The sequence below is a fragment of the Suncus etruscus genome, chromosome 2, assembly GCF_024139225.1.
Source record: "Suncus etruscus isolate mSunEtr1 chromosome 2, mSunEtr1.pri.cur, whole genome shotgun sequence".
Classification (NCBI taxonomy): domain Eukaryota; kingdom Metazoa; phylum Chordata; class Mammalia; order Eulipotyphla; family Soricidae; genus Suncus; species Suncus etruscus.
The window spans coordinates 127,487,146-127,508,117 of NC_064849.1; the positions used below are offsets into that span (position 1 = coordinate 127,487,146).

At 41.9% G+C, this 20,972-nt stretch overlaps 1 protein-coding gene across 1 annotated transcript in view; it reads left to right on the forward strand.

Moving 5' to 3' along the window:
- Nucleotides 1-20,972, forward strand: part of SLC30A5 (solute carrier family 30 member 5) — a 36,144-nt gene that overhangs the window by 5,161 nt on the left and 10,011 nt on the right. Inside the window, exons 2-12 of the mRNA XM_049768756.1 lie at nt 525-647; nt 2,802-2,865; nt 5,017-5,102; nt 8,060-8,147; nt 9,385-9,472; nt 11,364-11,440; nt 12,211-12,381; nt 13,331-13,619; nt 13,765-13,973; nt 16,757-16,914; nt 17,727-17,856. Of these exons, the coding sequence (XP_049624713.1) occupies nt 525-647; nt 2,802-2,865; nt 5,017-5,102; nt 8,060-8,147; nt 9,385-9,472; nt 11,364-11,440; nt 12,211-12,381; nt 13,331-13,619; nt 13,765-13,973; nt 16,757-16,914; nt 17,727-17,856 (1,483 nt within the window). The remainder of the gene's footprint in view (nt 1-524; nt 648-2,801; nt 2,866-5,016; nt 5,103-8,059; nt 8,148-9,384; nt 9,473-11,363; nt 11,441-12,210; nt 12,382-13,330; nt 13,620-13,764; nt 13,974-16,756; nt 16,915-17,726; nt 17,857-20,972) is intronic.

The following is a 20,972-nucleotide window of genomic DNA, read 5'->3' on the forward strand; positions in this document are numbered from 1 at the left end:
TCTGGCCCTAGATTTCTATCTTTATTCCTTTAGAGAAATTGTTCATTTTATCTTGTCCCCTTTTTTCAGGGTGCTGGGGGTGGCAGAGGCCTTCTAAGCAGTTCCCAGAGACCTGAGTGCCATGCCCAGCATTACTCTAGCACTCAGACATTACTCTAGCACACTGACAGCCAAGGGTAGAGCCAGAAGATGCAGAGCAGCTGGACCCCTGCAGTGCTGGGGATCACTGTGCTTTCGCCAGTAGGGGAGATCTTGAGGTACACAGGAATCCCTAACTTCTGTACTATCTCCCTGTTGTTTTTAAAATTTTAAGAGGCTTTGTAACATACATTTATGCACAATGAAAGGATTCTGAAATACAGATATTAAAATGTTAACAGTTGTATAGTTGGTGAGAATTTTAGTACTGTTTCATTTTTATTTATATGAATTTATGGTTTCTGTTACCTGTCTAATAAAGGAGAAGAAAACCCGTTCTCGGGGTTTTAACGATACTGAGACTTGTTTTTGCTTATATTTTTCAGATTAACGATATATATCGTGTTACTATGCATCACTAAATTTTTGAAGGCTGTGGGACTTTTTGAATCATATGATCTCCTAAAAGCAGTTCACATTGTTCAGTTTATTTTTATATTAAAACTTGGGTAAGTGTCATTTTTTCTTGACTAATGTTTCTTATTTCATCTTTTTAGTGATCCTGTTTTATCTGAATATCATTAGGAAATACTGCATGGAATGTTTTGTTCCTTTTATTGCTCCTGGCAAGCATTTGATAATTTATTTCAAAAATGAGTACCTGAGGTTAGCAGCCCGCCATAAGTGTTCAAGAGTGCAGTACGAGAAAAAAACCCTGAGCATTGCTGAGAGTGACCCAACCCACATCCACTCAGCTAAGTAAAAAGAAAATATATTTTTAAGAAATTTTGGGGGGCCGGGCGGTGGCGCAAGAGGTAAGGTGCCTGCCTTGCCTGCGCTAGCCTTGGACGGACCACAGTTCGATCCCCCGGCGTCCCATATGGTCCCCCAAGCCAGGAGCAACTTCTGAGCGCATAGCCAGGAGTAACCCCTGAGCATTACCGGGTGTGGCCCAAAAACCAAAAAAAAAAAAAAAAGAAAGAAATTTTGGGCCTGGAGAGACAGTGCAATGTGTAGAGCACTTGCCTTGCATTTGGCCAATCAGAGTTTGGTCCCTTGCACCCTATATGGTCCTAAGTACCGCAAGAGTAACCCTTGAACACAGAGGGAGGAGTAAGTCCTGAGTATCACTAGATATTCCCCCCAAACAAATATTGTTAAAAGCTCTAGTGAGTATAATTTTAGTAATTATGAAATGAGACTCAATTAGGAAAATTGAAGCACCACTCTATGTTATTTTATGTAACTAGTTTAAAAATAAATGTAGGGTCAGATGTCAGTACTTCATACTGTTATTTTAAAATTTGATGTTATTGAAAAAAATAAAATTTGATGTTACCAAATTTGGGGTAAAATATGAATTATTTTTGTTAAAGAATGAAAGAATGCTGAGGCACCTTCCATTTTGTGCTTTGTGAACTGATTGTAAAGATGGCTACCAAAATATAGGAATTCTCAAAACATTGCAATAGAAGCCTTACTTAAATAAGTATGGTTCTTCTATAAAATTTCTCTAGAAAATAACATATTTTGCTATTTCTGGAGTGCTCATTTAAAATAAGTGTCTTGGATCTGGAGTAATAATAGTACTGGGACCTAGAGCATCTATCTGCTTTGAAAGCTTAAGGTTTGGAGTTCAGATTCTAAGAGTCAGGAGCGAACTTAGTGTCCTGGTGCATGTACTTTGCATGCTGGAGCCCCAGGAGTGACTGCCAAGCGCCAAGCAGAGTAGCCCCTGAGTACCTACCTTGCTGGGTCTGACTTAAAAGCAAGAAATATCCTTTGTGTGTTGTTTATTTCAAGCAATGCTCTTAGAGCCCGGAACCTCTGCTGTCTGATCCCTGATATTGAAGGCAAGTGTCTGGCTACATGCAGCCAAAAAGATGTCTGAGCATCGTGTCCAGACATAAGACCCCCAGTTGAGCACATAAGTGAGCATTGCAGATGTCCCTGGCAAACACCACAATCATAGCTTGTTTGCACTCCACTAAGAGTGTGATCCCATGAGCACATCTGCCAAGCACTACAACTAAAGGAATACAAACTAGATGAGCACCACTACTGCCTATGTAAGCAGCAATGCCCAATATTCAACCCCTAGAGACCATTGCCAATATTTGTAAGTACCACAGCCAGACCTAGTGCAACCCCTGATCTTTTCAACATCAACAACTAAGGGAAACGGGGATTTTTAAGCATAGAATTTTGGGGGTCAGAAATAGAGCAGCAAGGGGCCGGAGAGATAACATGGAGGTAAGGCATTTGCCTTTCATGCAGGAGGTCATTAGTTCGAATCCCGGCGCCCCATATGATCCCCTGTGCCTGCCAGGAGCAATTTCTGAGCCTAGAGCCAGAAATAACCCCTGAGCACTGCCGGGTGTGACCCAAAAACCACAAAAAAAAAAAAAAGAGAGAGAGAGAGAGAGCAGCAAGTAGGGTGCTTATTTTGCATGCAGATGACCTGGGTTTGATCGCTGGCATCCTAAATGGTCCTCCAAACCCACCAGAGGTGGTCCCTGAGTGCAGAGCCTGTAGTAAGCCCTGAGCAAGGCTGGTGGGATCCACAAACAATAAAAGCATAGATTTCTTATAAATAAAGTGTGGTTACTTCAGTCTATACTTACATATGAGATTGATTAATGTTAATGTTTCAATATTCACAGGACTGCATTTTTTATGGTTTTGTTTCAAAAGCCGTTTTCTGGAAAAAGTATTACCAAACGCCAGGTGAGTTAAGAGTGAAACCTTTGGGGGACGGAGAGATAGCATGAAGGTAGTGCATTTGCCTTGCATGCAGAAGGATGGTGGTTCAAATCCTGGCATCCCATATGGTCCCTCAAGCCTACCCGGGTCGATTTCTGAGCATTTAGCCAGGAGTAACCGGAGCACTGCCGGTGTGACCCAAAAACCAAAAAAAAAAAAAAGAAAAGAAAGAAAGAAAGAAAATGAATTAATTTGTTTGGTGGGGAGGGTGTTGGATCACACTCAACAGTAGAGGCTACTCCTAGCTCAGTGCTTTGGGATCTCTCTTGGTAGTACTATGGATCAAACTAGGGTCCCTCACTATTGGTTCGCAGTGTACAACTTAGTTTCACCCAAAACAAAGATCTTCCTTGGTTTCTTTGTTTTGGGTGAAACCAAGTTGTAAACAGACAAGAAGAAATCAGGAATGATCTTTGTTTTGAGTGAAACCAAGTTGTAAACAAACAAATATAACCCACTATATGCTAAGTGCCTCATAGTCTGTACTTATCTCTCTGACCCTAGGATTTATTTATTTATTTTTTGGTGGGGGACACCCTGTGGTACTCAGGAGTTATTCCTGGGGAGACTGGGGATTGAACCTGGGTCTGTCCTGGATCTACAGTGTCTAAGGCAAATGCCCTACTGCTGTGCCCCTAGAACTAATATTTTTAAACTTCATCTTAAACTACCGCTCTGCTAGGACTAAATATGTATTTTTTGTGTGTGGGGGGCACACCCAGCGATGCTCAGGGGTTACTCCTGGCTGTCTGCTCAGTAATAGCTCCTGGCAGGCACAGGGGGACGATATGTGACACCGGGATTCGAACCAACCACCTTTGGCCCTAGATCGGCTGCTTGCAAGGCAAATGCCGCTGTGCTATCTCTCCGGGCCCCTAAATATATTTAAACTTTAAACTGCTTTTCTCTTTTTCTAGATGATTCAAAAAAAAATCTGACTATTGCTTACAGGAGAAAATGTAAAGACTGAAACATGTTTTTGTTAAAAAAATAAATTAGTAAGACTTTGGGGCCAGAGTGATAGCACAGCGCTAAGGTGTTTGCCTTGCACGTGGCCAACCCAGGACGGTTCTGGGTTTGATCCCCGGCATCCCACATGGTCTAAGCCTGCCAGGAGTGATTTCTGAGCTCAGAGCCAAGAGTAATTCCTATGCATGCTGGGTGTGACCCAAAACAAAAACAAATTAGTAAGAATTTTAATTTTATATTTTTTTTTTTTTTTTTTTTTTTTTTTTGGTTTTGTTTGGGCCACACCCGTTTGACGCTCAGGGGTTACTCCTGGCTATGTGCTCAGAAATCGCCCCTGGCTTGGGGGGACCATATGGGACGCCGGGGGATCGAACCGCGGTCCTTCCTTGGCTAGCGCTTGCAAGGCAGACACCTTACCTCCAGCGCCACCTACCCGGCCCCCTTAATTTTATATTTTTAGTGAAGTAAAATAGTTTTACTGAAAAAGGAGTCAGATTCTAAGGAGAGTTGGAGGGAGAGAGACACAGATGGACAGGAAAGGAAAGGAGGGTGGGGGAGGGAGGGATGATGGGATAAAGGGAAGGATGAAGCTAGGGGGGATGGGGACCAAAAGAGAGTAAAAGAAGAGAAATTAGGCACTCCAAGCTTGGATCAGGGTGATTTTAGGAAAGAGTATGCGAGAAAATTGTGTTTTGGAGATAATAAAATCTAAGAATCAGAGATGTGCCTGCAAGGTAGGGCACATACTCTGCACATGTATAGCCTGGCTTCAACTCCTGGAATTGAGAAAAGGCGGTGAGAAGGTGAAAACAAACTTTCCAAGATCCAATATTACCTATCATGCAAACTTAAATTGAGTTAAGGAATCCTAACATTGTCAATTTACTTTAGAATATGCCTTTATTGGGGCCAGAGTGATAGCACAGCAGCAGGGTGTTTGCTTTGACCATGGCCGACCTGCAAGTGTGACCCCAAAACAAAAAAAAAATATGCCACATTATGTAGTCTTTTGATTTTATTGCACCATTATCTTTATCTGTTTCTCATTATCTTTCATTGTCTTACTGAATATTTTGAGATAGTTCTCAAAGCATATATGTATATAAAACTGAATTTTTAGATGATGATGTTTCTTTTTATTTATAGTGGATCAAAATATTTAAACATGCAGTTGCTGGGTGTATCATTTCTCTCCTGTGGTTTTTTGGCCTTACCCTTTGTGGACCATTAAGGTAAATTAAAATGTCTATTTTTAATATTTCTATTTTCTAATACTAGCTTTTTCTATTATACTTGTCAGATTACTTGTAAATGTTATTTCTGTAGTGTTAGCTATAACAGCAAATGTGTAGATCAAGTTACATGTCTGTAGGCTAGTTCTCTGATGAATTCATTAATGTTACAGATATTTATTAGTGTGAGTTCACAAAGTTTCAGAAAATTATTTGCCTGTTCGATTTTTTTTTGGGGGGGGGATTCACACCCGGCAGTACTCAGGGGTTACTCTTGGCTCTACGCTCAGAAAAGACTCCTGGCAGGCTCAGGGGACCATATGGGATGCCGGGATTCCAACCATCATCCTTCTGCATGCAAAGCAAACTCCTTACCTCCATGCTATCTCTCCGGTCCCGCCTGTTTGATTTTTTATTCATTGGTGTTTTAGTAGCTGATAGTTAGAAATTAAAAGTTCACAGAAAAGAAGCCAGTAAAAAAAAAAAAAAGAGCAGAATCTTTGAAATGTTATTTGGATATTTTTCAAAGTACTGTGATTTGATTGTACATTTCGTGTGATTCGAAATATCTTGGGAAGACTATCCATCCTCAGATTAAAGATTGAATTAACTGGGGTTGGGGGTAGATTAATTTGGGGACTGGGAAGATAGTTGAAAGGGAAGAGGGAGACCCAAGTTCTATCATCAGCACCTCATGGTCCCCCAAGCACTCTTGGAAGCAAACTCCATACACTGAGCCAGGAATGAAGAGCCACTGGGGCTATGGCTATAACATAAAATCCACAATTGTGAATGTTAAGAGCAGGGAACAGTCTATAGAGATCTATTGTAACCCATCAGAATAGAGATGCAGAAACCAAGCCTTGGGAGTAGGGGACATATTAGACACACCAGCTAAAGTACAGCAGGAAGGAAACTGGGCTGGGGTCTCATTCCCAGGACAATGCTATTTGAAACATTTTGGAAGCAAAGATTGCCATTCTGGTGGGGTTATTTTAGGTTAGATAGGGAAGGGTAGTTTCACATCTCACGTACCTCTCAATCTGTTTGCTCTAATACTTTTGTGTAAGTGGTCCAGTTCCATGGGACAGTGATAAAAGAATAAAAAGAGCCTCTTGGGCCTGGAGCTGTGACGCTAAGCAGTAAGGCGTCTGTCTGCCTTGCATGCGCTAACCTAAGATGGACCACAGTTTGATCACCCAACGTCCCATCTGGTCCCCCAAGCCAGGAGTGATTTCTGAGTGCATAGCCGAGAGTAACCCCTGAGCATCACTGGATGTGGCTGAAAAAACAAAAACCAAAAAAAAGAGCCTCTTTTTTTTTTTATAATTATCTTTATTTAAACACCATGATTACAAATATGATTATAGTTGTATGATTACAATCATGTAAAGAACACCCCCCTTCACCAGTGCAACATTCCCACCACCAACTTTTTTTCTTTTTTTTTCAGGCCACACCCGTTTGATGCTCAGGGGTTACTCCGTGCCCCTGGCTTGGGGGGACCATATGGAACACCGGGGGATCGAACCTCGGTCCTGATCCTTGGCTAGTGCTTGCAAGGCAGACACCTTACCTCTAGCGCCACCTCGCTGGCCCCAAAAAAGAGCCTCTTAATGTAAAAGGCATCATAGCATGTAACTGAAAAGTTATCTTTTAATATTTTCCTATGTCCAAAGAGTTTTTATTGAATAAAAGTATAAGAATGAGGGATCTTGGGCCCGGAGAGGTAGCACAGGGGCATTTGCCTTGCAAGCAGCCGATCCAGGACCAAAGGTGGTTGGTTCGAATCCCGGTGTCCCACATGGTCCCCCGTGCCTGCCAGGAGCTATTACTGAGCAGACAGCCAGGAGTAACCCCTGAGCACCGCCGGGTGTGGCCCAAAAACCAAAAAAAAAAAGAATGAGGGGTCTTGCTATTGATGAATGGAGGGAAATATGAGATGGTGGCTTGGAATAAAATGTGTTCTCTGGACTGGAGCAATAGGACAGTGGTAAGTCATTTGCCTTACATATGACCAACATAGGACGGACCCTGGTTCAAATCCCGTCATCCCATATGGTCCCCCAAGCCTGCCAGGAGCAACATCTGAACACTGAGCCAGGAGTAACCCCTGAGCGCTACCAGGTGTGACCTAAAAACCAAAAGAAAAATAATGATGTTCTATCTCATTCTGACTATAGAAGTGGGCAAAGTTAGACGAGATAGTTGGGAAATGCTTTATGAAAAATTCTTTGCCACTACACAGCCTGTAGAATAGCCACTAGATTTTGATTCCTTTGACTTTGGGTTTGCTTTCTTTTCTTTTTTTGGTTTGGTCATGGTTTTTTGGGCCATATCCAGAGGGTGCTCTGAGGGGTATTCCTGGTGTGGTTCTGGAGGACTGCTTTATAGTACCATGAATCCAACCCAGGTCTTCTGTCCTACAGGCAAACCACACGGTACTATATTTATATGGGCATTTATGTTTCCAATCTGGGGCTCCTGCAGTCATTGTTGTTACAGACATCTTCTAAGTGTTTTCTATACACATACACAAGAAATATTTGGTATAATCTCATAAGTATTATTGTTGACATTAATTGTACTACTAGCGGATCTGAAATGGTGGTGCATGCGGTAGGGCATTTGCCTTCAATGTGCTGACCTAGGACTGACTGCGGTTCAATACCCCGGTGTCCCATATGGTTCCCCAAGCGAGGAGCGATTTCTGAGTGCATAGCTAGTAGTAACCCCTGAACGTCACCAGGTGTGGCCCAACTTTCCCCCCTCCCCCAAAAAAAATAATACTACAAGCTTCAGACTTTCTATGCAGGTAATGCCAAAATATTTCCTAAATCATTTGTACCTATTATTCCCATAAAATCGGGACTTTTTTTTTTCTCTAACTCCAATTTAGTTACTTGTTCGGTAAACATCAGATACATCTCACCAATGATAATGTTTTATTTCTGTAGGACTTTGCTGCTTTTTGAACACAGTGATATTGTTGTCATCTCACTACTTAGTGTTTTGTTCACTAGTTCTGGAGGAGGACCAGCAAAGGTAGAATTTTTTATTATTAATGACTTGAAAATTGAAAGTATGCAAGCAAAATATTATCCCAAACAATATATTGTAGCACTTTAAAGTATGCAGGACTTCTTGTTGTTAATTTCATTTTCTTACAAATATTTGGTTGTTACTTCCCCCCACCCCCCACCCCGTTGGACAGCAGAGGTGGGAGCAATACCAGCAGTACTCAGAGCTTACACCTGTTTGTGCTAAAGAGGGCACTCTGAATGGTGCTCAGGGGACCATACATGGTACCAGGGATCCAACTGGCTTCTGCTTTTTGCAAGGCAGGTGCCTTCTCTCCTGTACCATCCTTTTAGCTCTGGTTTTTGAGTCACACCCGGCAGCGCTCAGGTTACCATGCTATCTCTTTGACCCCTAATTTTTACTTTCAATTTGGAAATCATATATTCCTTAGAAGTTTCAAAAAGAGGGGCCGGAATGATAGCACAGCAGGGATGTTGTTTGCTTTGCACACTGCCGATCCAGGCTGGACTCAGGTTCGATCCTCGGCATCCCACATGGTCCCCCGAGCCTGTCAGGAGTGATTTTTTTAAGTGCAGAGCCAGGAGTAACCCCTAAATGCTACTTAGGTGTAGCCCCAAAACAAAAAGAAATTGCAAAAAGAGCTCAGTGATCTCTATATATACCCTTTGCTTAGTTGAGTCAGTTGGCTTTTTGTTTTAATCTGTTTTTGTTTTGGGCCACCATATACAAGTAGTGCTGGGGGAGGGGACTATGCAGTGCTAGGGGTCAAACCTAGGCCCCCCCCATATACAAAGCATGCACTCTCATCTGTCTCTGTAAACCAGTTACTCTGTTCCTTTAAATACTCTGCAGAATATGTTGATGTTCTTATAAATCTATCTCATTTGTATAGCTTAAAGCTGTTATGTCAGATATATATTTTTTTTTTTTTTTTTTTTTTTTTTTTTTTTTTTTTTTGTGGTTTTTGGGTCACACCCGGCAGTGCTCAGGGGTTATTCCTGGCTCCAGGCTCAGAAATTGCTCCTGGCAGGCACGGGAGGACCATATATGGGACGCCGGGATTCGAACCGATGACCTCCTGCATGAGAGGCAAACGCCTTACCTCCATGCTATCTCTCCGGCCCCAGATATTTTTAAATCATTTTTGAAAATTTTTAGTTTAGTATTTTATGTAGTTGTAGTTTGAAAAATCAAGTCTTTAAAGAAAAACCTTTCTCACTATTATTTTCTTTATTTTCAGACAAGAGGGGCTGCTTTTTTCATTATTGCTGTGATTTGCCTGTTGCTTTTTGACAATGATGACCTCATGGCAAAGATGGCTGAACACCGTATCCTTTTATAAGTACAGAAAACTAGAAGAATGGTAGAATTGGGATAGAAGGAGTGACTGCAGTAAATTATCACAATTGTTTATAGCATCTTGATACCTTCTACAGCACTTCAGATTTAGGGACAGTGGAAGGTATTTTAGAATGTTCAGTGCTAAAAAAATGTATAAAGGAATATTGATGATTTATCCCTCAACAAAATCAATTTACTTTTTTTTGTTGTTGTTGTTTTTTTGTCCACACCCGTTTGATGCTCAGGGGTTACTCCTGGCTAAGCGCTCAGAAATTGCCCCTGGCTTGGGGGGACCATATGGGATGCCGGGGGATCGAACTGCGGTCCTTCCTTGGCTAGCGCTTGCAGGGCAGACACCTTACCTCTAGCGCCACCTCACCGGCCCCAAAATCAATTTACTCTTATATTTAAGTTAGGGGTCTCAAACTCAATTTACCTGGAGACCGCAGGAGGCAAAGTCGGGGTGATCCTTGAGTGCAAAGTTAGTAGTAAGCCTTGAACATTGGGGAGTGTGACCCAAACAACTAAAACAAAATAAAACAAAAAAAGGTTCCTCTAGGGCAGAGCCACAAAATGTTGTACTGAGGGCTGTTTGCGGTTCACGGAGTTTGAGACCCCTGATTTAAATGTTCTTTTTAGAAATCAGTGGCAAGTATGAACTTTAGTTGAGAGTAAATGGAAAGTGTGGCATCTTTATGACTGAATAAAAAGTTCAGATTCTCTTGACGTGATAAGTACATTCCTGACCTAAATTATTTCTAGTTTAACCCTCTCTTCTATAAACTCCATTTTCCAATCAAGCTCATATCTACAAGCCTTGTCCATTCCATCTAGCATAATCAGAACAAGTTTTGATTGTTATGCTTACTGATACTCCCTACCCTCCAACCTATCACTTAACTGATAGTAATTTATGCTTTGTTTAAAGTAACTAGGTAAGATGACTTTGATTAACTCTGGGTTGCTTGTATTACTCTTCCACCCCACTCTCTAACTTTACTGATGCTTATTTGGTCAGTGATTTAGAAACAGATTTACAGCTGATCTTTGAAAAGAACAACCTTAATTTCATTTGTAGGAACTTCCCAAGACGTTTCCTTGCTCCTGTCTCTGTCCTGCAAACATGTGTTGTACATGTGTTATTTCAAGGTTGAATGCTAAAATTAAGCATAAATGAGGCTGGTGAAGTTGGATCCAGGCCAGTAGAGATCTCACAGATACAAAATACATCCACAAGCCACTTGGGGGGTGGGGGAAGGATAACTCCAACAACCCTTTAAGTGAGGATGGAATATTTATAATTGTCTCAGCCAATCAGGTTAGGAAGAAAACAGGAAAAGTAGGGAAAGCAGGATAAGTTTCTGTTTAAGGAAAAAATAAGTTTTGTACTCTGTTTAAAGGAAAAACAGGACATGGACTCTATCTAGGGAGAAATATCCTCTGTTAGGTTCTGTGTATTTAGCTACAATAAGCAACCATGTTTTTTTATGGGGGGGGAGGTTGGGACCACACCTGGAAGTACTCGGGTTACTCCTGGCAGGCTGGGGAGGGGGTGCATATGGAATGCTGGCAATCGAACCTGGATCAGCCGCTTGCAAAAGCAAATACCCTATTGCTATGCTAGCTCTCCGGCCTCAGCAACCATGTCTTAATCACTAATATACTGGCTTTGGAGACAACAAAAAGAATAAGGCTTATCTAACTGATAGACATCGGAAATACTTGGTTTTGTTTTTAAGGGAACAAGCTGTTGAGCATAGTCATATTTGGGAAGTCTGGGCTAGACTGTTCACCCCAAATAATTTAAAATTCCAGGAAGACTTATGGATTCAGATTTAATATTTGGAGTTTTTTTCCTTTACTCTAATTCACCCTTAGCTGAAGGACATCATGATAGTGCTCTTACTCACATGCTTTACACAGCCATAGCCTTCTTAGGTGTGGCAGATCACAAGGTATGTGCTTTTCTTTGTTGCTAACATATTCAAAATAACTTTAAAAATGCATTTAAAAGGGGCCGGGGAGAGAGCATGGAGATAAGGCATTTGTCTTACATGCAGGAGGACAGTGGTTCGAATCCCGGCATCCCATATGGTCCCCAGAGCCTGCCAGAAGCGATTTCTGAGCCTATATAGAGCCAGGAGTAATGCCTGATCACTCCGGGTGTGACCCAAAATAAAAACAAACAAAAAAAAATTGCATTTAAAAATAAATTATTGGGGCAGGAGGGAGAGGTAGCACAGTGGTATGGCATTTGTCTTGCACTTAGCCAACAAATGATAGATCTCAGTTCGATTCCCGAATCAATATGGTCCCCGTGACTGCCAGGAGAGATTTCTGAGCTCAGCCTGGAGAAACCCCGGAGAGCCACCAAAAAACCAAAAACCAAAAAAATAAAAATTAGTAAAATTACAATACTGCATGCCATTAGAAATTTGATATGGGAAAAGCATTAGTTCTTTTTGTTGTTGTTTTTGTTATTTTTGGGCCACCCTGTGGTACTCAGGGTATTCCTGGCTCTGCACTTAGAAATTACTCCTGGCAGGCTCAAGGACCATATGGAGTGCCAGGGATCAAACCCAGATTGGCCACATGCAAGGCAAATGCCCTCCTACCTGCTGTGCTATTGCTCTGGCCCTGTTCCATTTTTTTTCAGATATGGAATATACAAGGGCTGAGTCTTATATTGCATGATTCTAACGAAACTTGTTTAATTTTCCCTTAGGGTGGAGTGTTGCTGCTAGTACTGGCTTTGTGTTGTAAAGTTGGTTTTCATACAGCTTCCAGAAAGCTCTCTATAGATATTGGTGGAATCAAACGTCTTCAGGCTTTATCTCATCTTGTGTCTGTGCTTCTCTTATGCCCATGGGTCATTGTTCTTTCTGTAACAACTGAGGTAAGTACAGAAATTTATTGTTTATAACTAAAAAGTATTAGTATTATGTTATAGTTTAGTATGTTGTTTCTTCAATTTAAAGTTACTTGAGTCTTAAGTTATCTTTCTTTTTTTTTGTAAATAAAATTTTTTGGTGTTTTACTGTTTTTATTTTTTGACTGTGAGGTCACACTCAGAAGTGTCTAGGGTTCCTCCAATTGGGTGATTAATTGGGAACCATGTAGTGCTGGAAAGTGAACCTAGGCCACCTGCATGTAAAGTATGCACTCCAGACTATTGAGTTTTTTCTCCAACCCTCATTTTATTATTAGTAGAAAATACAGAGCCGAGGCCAGAGTTCTGTGGCGCAAGCAAAAGGTGTCTGCCTTGCCTTGCCTGTGCTAGCCTAGGATGGACTGCAGTTTGATCCCCCGGCATCCTGTATGATCCCCTAAGTTAGGAGTGATTTCTGAGTGCATAGCCAGGAATAACCCCTAAGCGTCACCGACTATGGCCCAAAAAACAAACCAGAAAAAAAAAAGTAGAGGAGCTAGAGAAAACACGGCATCTAAGGTTGTTCACTTTCCTTGTTGTGTGGCCAATTGCTGTTCAATTCCTGCTACCACATGTTTTCCCAAGACTCACAAGAGTGATGGCTTAATTATGCTCAGAAGTAAGCTCTGAGCACTGCCAGGTGTGAGCTAAGTACCACCCTCCCTGTACCCCCCCTAAAATACAAATCAAGTATTACTATATATGTTGCTTCCATTTTTGTAGCCCAAAGGAATCAGCTGAAGAAATAATTTGTTACCTCTTATGAGTTAGGCACAGTGATTATGGGATACTTTGTAAATCATACTGAATTGAGGATATTTATACATAAAAGGTTTAAATAAGACATCATGAATTTTATACCCATATAGTATTGACAAATTTTGTTGGTTTTTGTTTGTTTGTTGTTAATTTCTAGAGTAAAGTCGAATCTTGGTTTTCTCTCATTATGCCTTTCACAACGGTTATCTTTTTTGTCATGATCCTGGATTTCTATGTCGATTCCATTTGTTCAATCAAACTGGATGTTTCCAAATGTGCCCGCTATGGATCCTTTCCCATTTTTATTAGTGCTCTCCTTTTTGGAAATTTTTGGACACATCCAATAACAGATCAGCTGCGGGCCATGAACAGAGCCACACACCAGGAGAGCACAGAACACGTTGTGTCTGGAGGAGTGGTCGTGAGTGCAGTTTTCTTCATTTTGGGTGAGCGATCTTCCCTGCAGCATGTTCTTTTCTGTGTAATCTGATATTCATGGCCTTTTCTTATTTTGGAAATTGGTTTGTTGGTTTTGGTGGCTGGAACTTTTAACATTTTTGTAATTGTCTTTTTTTTCAAATTGTCTTTTAGCTGCCAACATCTTATCTTCTCCCTCTAAGAGAGGACAGAAAGGTACCCTCATTGGATATTCTCCTGAAGGAACGCCTCTCTATAACTTCATGGGTGATGCTTTTCAGCATAGCTCCCAGTCCATCCCTAGATTTATTAAGGAATCACTTAAGCAGATTCTTGAAGAGAATGACTCGAGGCAGATCTTTTACTTCTTGTGCTTGAATCTGGTAAGAGTTTTAACTATTCATGACATCTTTTAAAAAGCTTGCTCCTTCAACAGTTCTTTCCAAAAGGGGTGTAATTTGGCAGTTCTCAGATTTCTAGTAATTAGAGATGCTCACTATATTTTCTTTAAATGGAAGAGAAATTATGGAAATATATTACAACTAAGCAAAGCAATTTGAATTATTTCAAAAGCACTGGTTTAGTGTATCATTTCATATCAGTAGATATAGCAGCTTCTAAAAACCTTTATCTACTCATAAAGAAATACCTCTTTTATAACTTAGGGTGATGTTTTTAGTGTAGCTCCCTAAATGTATTAGACATAAAATTAGTCAAGTGTGCTCACTGGACCCGTGAACATGGTACCACATGATATGTCACTCTTGTCTCCCCTCTTATGATGGGGATTTTTTGTTTGTTGTAGTGTCTTTGTTTTGGGCCACACCCAGCAGTACACAGAGGTTACTCCTGGCTCTGCACTTAGAAATCGCCCCTGGCAGGCTTGGGGACCATACAGGATACTGGGAATTGAACCCTGGTCCATCTTGGGTTGTCTGCATGTAAGGCAAACACCCTACCACTTTGCTATAGCTCCAACCCCAAGATGTGGATTTTTATACTTTCACTCTGGGACCTGTACCTAGGTTCTCTCCACCTTTAGAGAAATCCACATTATTCTTTGTGTGTGTGTGTGTGTGTGTGTGTGTGTGTGTGTGTGTGTGTGTGTGTCTGTCTGTCTGTCTGTCTGTCTGTCTGTCTGTCTCTCTCTCTCTCTTTCTCTGGCCTATTTCTGTCTACCTCCACCCTCTCCCTCTCTTCTCTCTTGCGGTTTTTGGGCCATATCCAGAGGCACTCAGTGGTTACTTCTGGTTCAGTGCTCAGAAAGTACTCCTGGCACGCTGAGGGAACCATATGGGATACCAGAGATCGAACTTGGGTTGGTTGCATGCAGGGCAAACATTGTACCCACTGTACTATTGCTCTCTCTTTTTTTTTTTTTTTTTGGTTTTTGGTTTTTGGGTCACACCCGGCACACTCGGGTTCCTCCTGGCTCTATACTCAGAAATCGCTCCTGGCAGGCTCAGGGGACCATATGGGATACTGGGATTCAAACCACTGTCCTTCTGCATGAAAGGCAAATGCCTTACCTCCATGCTATCTCTCCAGCCCCCCCATTTTCTCTTGATTGCATCACTCTCTCCCTTTCTAATACTTTCTGTCCCCTTCTTCAATACCTTTGAATAAAGCCTGTTTTTATTTCCAGAAAAGGGCATAAAGGCTGGAGCTGTAATACAGTGACAGAACACTTGCCTTGCACACAGCTGACCCGGGTTTAATTAAGGGCATATGGTCCTCTGAGCCCTACCAGGAGTGATCCCTGAGTGCAGACACAGGAGTAAACCCTGACCACCATAAGGTGTAGGCCAAAAAACAAAACAAACAAGATATAAAATTAAGGTATGCCTATAGCCCAGAATGATAACTTTCTTTTCTTGAGAGAGAGAAGAAAGGGAGACACGACCAATGGTTGGGGTCACAACCAATAGTGCTCATCACTTAACTTCTGGCTCTATACTAGTGACTACTGGCAGTGCTTAATGAACAATATGCTATTGAACTCTATGTCAGTCAATCAAGGCAAACCGCTGTACCTGTTACTGTCTCTGACCTGGTAGAATGTTGACATTTTATAGACTAGTAATTTGTTGAGTTCTGAAGACCCATTTTATAAAATTTCTTTTCTTCTTTTTTTTTTTTTTTTTTGGTTTGGTTTTTTGGGTCACACCCGGCAGCGTTCAGGGGTTACTCCTGGCTCCAAACTCAGAAATTGCTCCTGGCAGGCTCAGAGGACCATATGGGATGCTGGGATTCGAACCACCGTCCTTCTCATCCTTCTGCATGCAAGGCAAACGCCCTACCTCCATGCTATCTTTCCTGCCCCCAAATTTGCTTTCTTTTAAATAACTTACAAGATGAAGATTCCTGATTTAGCTTACCAGTTTCTTCAAATCTATGTAATCAATTTGTAGTGCAAGTACCAGGGAAGAGGCATTTGTATCCAAGATAAGAGTTGGATGATAGGGCCCGGAGAGATAGCACAGCAGCATTTGCCTTGCAAGCAACCGATCCAAGACCAAAGGTGTGGTTGGTTCGAATCCTGGTGTCCCATAAGGTCCCCCATGCCTGCCAGGAGCTATTTCTGAGCAGACAGCCAGGAGTAACCCCTGAGCATTACCGGGTGTGGCCCAAAAACCAAAAAAAAAAAAAAAAGAGTTGGATGATAGGGGGCCGGAGAGATAGCACAGCAGCGTTTGCCTTGCAAGCAGTCGATCCAGGACCTAGGTGGTTGGTTCGAATCCCGGGGGACCATGGTCCCTCGCACTTGCCAGGAGCTATTTCTGAACAGACAGCCAGGAGTAACCCCTGAGCACTGCCGGGTGTGGCCCAAAAACAAAAACAAAAAAAAGAGTTGGATGATAGAGGCCAGAGTGATAGCACAGTGGTAGGTAGGGTGTTTGCCTTCCACGCTGCAGACCCAGGTCAGACCTGGGTTTGATCCCCAGAATCCCATATGGTCCCCCAAGCCTACCAGGAGGAATTTCTGAGAACAGAGCCAGAAATAACACCTGAGCGGCACCTAGTGTGGCTCATAAAACCAAAAAGATAAAAAAAAAAAAAAAAAAAAGAAAAAAGAGTTGGATAATAGTTTGAATCTCTATAAATACTGTGATACAGTATTTCTCAGTGCACTCTATTCTTAATTTTTTTTTTTCAAATATTCTAGCTTTTTACCTTTGTGGAATTATTCTATGGTGTGCTGACCAACAGCCTGGGTCTGATCTCAGATGGATTTCACATGCTCTTTGACTGCTCAGCTTTAGTCATGGGGCTCTTTGCAGCCCTCATGAGTAGATGGAAAGCAACACGAATTTTCTCCTATGGGTAAGTACATTATTGGATGTTATCGGTAATTTAGCACAATTTTAAGTGAAGTTTCTGTCTACATAATAAGATTGTTACCTATTTTTTGGTTTTTGAGCCACACCCTATGACGCTTAGGGGTTACTCCTGGCTATGCGCTCAGAAATCACTCCTGACAGACTCGGGGGACCATATGGGATTCCAGGATTCGAACCACCCTCCTTCTGCATACAAGGCAAACGCTCTACCTCCATGCCATCTCTCTGGCCCCAGATTGTTACTTTTTTTTTTGTTTTTGTTTTTGTTTTTGGGCCACACCCGTTTGACGCTCAAGGGTTACTCAGAAATCGCCCCTGGCTTGGGGGGACCATATGGGACGCCGGGGGATTGAACCGCGGTCCGTTCCTTGGTAGTGCTTACAAGGCAGACACCTTATCTCTAGCGCCACCTTCCCGGCCCCAGATTGTTACTTTTAATGCAGAGAATTTTTAGACCTTCATTTTTCTTTAATTTCAAGTAGATATGTGGAAATTTTATAAATGTTGAGTAGCATTAATTTCAAGATCCTTGTCATGACAAATTTCTTTCAGGCCAGGAGCAAAAATTAGATGAATGTTAGGCAGGTTCTGTAAGCTACTGAGCTTTCCTCTGAGCCCACTAAAATCTGCAGTTTGAACAGAGACACATGGAAAAATTCTTTTAGCATAGCTGTTTCAAATTTCGAGTAATTTTTTAAAAGTTTACTGTACATGAATATCTGCTTGCTGCCTCACCTATAGTTTTGATTATTCTAAAATATTTGTCAATTTTCTTTATATACTTTATATTTTTAGGTATGGAAGAATAGAAATTCTCTCTGGATTTATTAATGGACTTTTTCTGGTAGTAATAGCTTTCTTTGTGTTTATGGAATCAGTGACTAGATTAATTGATCCTCCAGAATTAGACACACATATGTTAACAGTAAGTCATAATTTTTCTTTGAATTTCTATTCACAGTGTTTTCCATGCTCAAGTGTCACTGTAGTATGGATGTAGAAGGTTTATGTTTCCTAAGTCGGCATTATCTCCAGTCTTGATATTGGCATTTTTACACAGCTAATTCTTAGAAATTAATCCTTTTCTCTATAGTTTCACTACTCAAACTATTAGGTGATATTCTAAAATATACAGATTTCTGATTTGTCAAATATTTTTCTTTGAGGGTGTGGTTTTTTGTACTTGAGGGAATTTGCAAAATGTTAGCAATAGAATTAGAAAATACTACAATTTTAGAGCCTTTGTCTTTTAGTATGGTATGTCTATAGAAACCTTTAATATTCTAATAATCTTCCTGTACCTCCAGATCTTTACATATGCTTTTTTTTGGGGGGGGGGCACACCTGGTAACTCTCAGGTGTACTCCTGGCTATGCGCTCAGAAATCGCTTCTGGCTTGGGGTCCATCCTAGGTTAGCGTGTGCAAGGCAAACACCCTACCACTTGTATCCCTGCTCCAGCTCCTTTATGTAGGCTCTCAAGCTAGTTTGTCCTTCCCTTTTTCTTTTTTTTTTTTTTTTTTTTTTTTTGATTTTTGGGCCACACCCGGTAATGCTCAGGGGTTACTCCTGGCTATGTGCTCAGAAGTTGCTCCTGGCATGGGGACCATATGGGACACCGGGGGATCGAACCGCGGTCCGTCCGAGGCTAGCGCAGGCAAGGCAGGCACCTTACCTTTAGCGCCACCGCCCGGCCCTGTCCTTCCCTTTTTCAAGCTAGCTTGACCTTACCTTTTGAAAAGGCCTTTTCACCCTTTCTCAAGGCTCTCCTGATAGGTTTCCTCTACAGAGATATTTTCCATAGTATCTCTTTCCTCTTCAACGTGTATCATATTTTTCTTTTTCTACATTCTCATTGTATCTATCTTGTACTTTGTTTTTGTTTTTAATTTTGGGGGGGTCACACCGGGTGACTTCAGGGCTTACTCCTGGCTATGTGCTCAGAAATCACTCCTAGCTTTGAGGACCATATGGGACGCCAGGGTATTAAACCACAGTCTGTCCTAGGTCAGCGCGTGCAAGGCAGATGCCTTACCACTGTGCCAGCGCTCTGGCCCTTTTTATTTTATTTTATTTTTTGGTGGTTTTGTTTTTGTTTTTGTTTTTGTTTTATTTGAGGGGGGGAATCACATCCAGTGGTGGCACTCAGGGGTTACTCCTGGCAGGTTCAGGGACTCATATGGAACCCTGGGATTCAAACTGGAGTTCGTCCTGTGTTGGCTGCCTGCAAGGCAAACATCTTAACTGCTGTGCTATCCCCTTCAGCCCCACTTTTTTTTCTTTTCAAGTAACACTGAGTTTCAACTGTTACTCTTTTTGTTTTATTATTGTTTTTGGGCCACACTCGGTGACGCTCAGGGGTTACTCCTGGCTATGTGCTCAGAAGTCACTCCTGGCTTGGGGGACCACATGGGACGCCGGGGTACCGAATCACGGTTAGGTCCTAGGCTAGCGCAGGCAAGGAAGGCACCTTACCTCTAGCGCCACGGCAACTGTTACTCTTTTATCTTTGTTTTTTTTTTGGGTTTTTTTGTTTTGTTTTGTTTTGGTTTTTAGGTCATACCTGGCAGCACTCTGGTTACTCCTAGCTCTGCACTCAGAAATCGCTCCTGGCAGGCTCGGGATCGTATGGGATGCCAGGATTCGGATTCAAACCATCATCTGTCCTGGACCAGCTACATAAAAGGCAGATGCCCTAGGCTGTGCTGTCGTTCTGGCCCCTATTATTACTCTGTTTTGTTTTGTTTTGTTTTGTTTTGTTTTGGAGCCACACCTAGTGGTGCTTAATCTTACTCATGATAGGCTTAAGAGGACCATATAGGACCATGTGGATCAAACCTGGGCCGGCTGCATGGTATCGCTCCAGCCCAAATGTTATTTTTTTTTTTTTTTTTTGGTTTTTGGGCCACACCCATTTGACGCTCAGGGGTTACTCCTGGCTATGTGCTCAGAAATCGCCCCTGGCTTGGGGGGACCATATGGGACGCCGGGGGATCGAACCGCAGTCCGTTCCTTGGTAGCGCTTACAAGGCAGACACCTTATCTCCAGCGCCACCTTCCCGGCCCCCCAAATGTTATTTTTTAACAATTAAGATATGTGAAGTGTCTTCAGAACCTCAACAGTATATCTGACTTACAGCAGGATATCAACAATTAGTAGTTGAATGACTAAAAGTAATTACTTATCTTCTTGGTGAAACATAATAGTAAAATAATTTGGAGTTAACATTTTGGGTTTTGTTGTTTTTTAGTTTTGATTTGGGGCCATACTTGGTACTCAGGACTACTTCCAACTTAGGGATCAGGGAACAGAGTGGTGTTGGGGATGCTTAGCTTTTGCTCTAGTTCTTTGAACTTTTCTCCTTGGCCTATTATGACATTACACTTGGAAAATACATTTTGGGAAAGATCACACCTGGTGGTACTCAATACTTCCTCTGTGCTCAGATATCACTCCTGGTAGGCTCAGGGACTACATAACGTTGTTAGGGATCATACCTGGGCAGGCTGCCTACAGGCAAGCACCTAGCCACTGTACTCTCTGGCAGTTACTTCTTACTGGATTTTTTGGTGTGGTGTTTTTTTTTGGTTTGTTTGTTTGTTTGTTTGTTTTGGTTTAGTTTGTTTTGGGATCATCTTCAGCTGTGAATTTTAGTTTCTTAAATTAAGTTAAAATGTTCTCCTCACTCAAAGTTTTGATGTTTATGGTTAAATTGCTTCTTTTAAAATTTACTACTTTTGGGGGCCTCAAGACAGCACAGAGGTAAGGCATTTGCCTTGCATGTAGCTTTCCCAAGCCAGGAGTGATTTTGGAGCGCATGAGTGCCACTGGGTGTGGCTCCCCAAAAAAATAAAAATGTACTACTTTTTCTTGGGGGGGTGGGGCACACCTGGTGACTCTCAGGGGTTACTCCTGGCTATGCGCTCAAAATCCACTCCTGGCTTGGGGACCATATGGGACGCCGAAGATCAAACTGAGGTCAGCCACATGCAAGGCCACTGTTAATGCTCCAGCTCTCTGAACTTCAATTTTTTTTTTCTG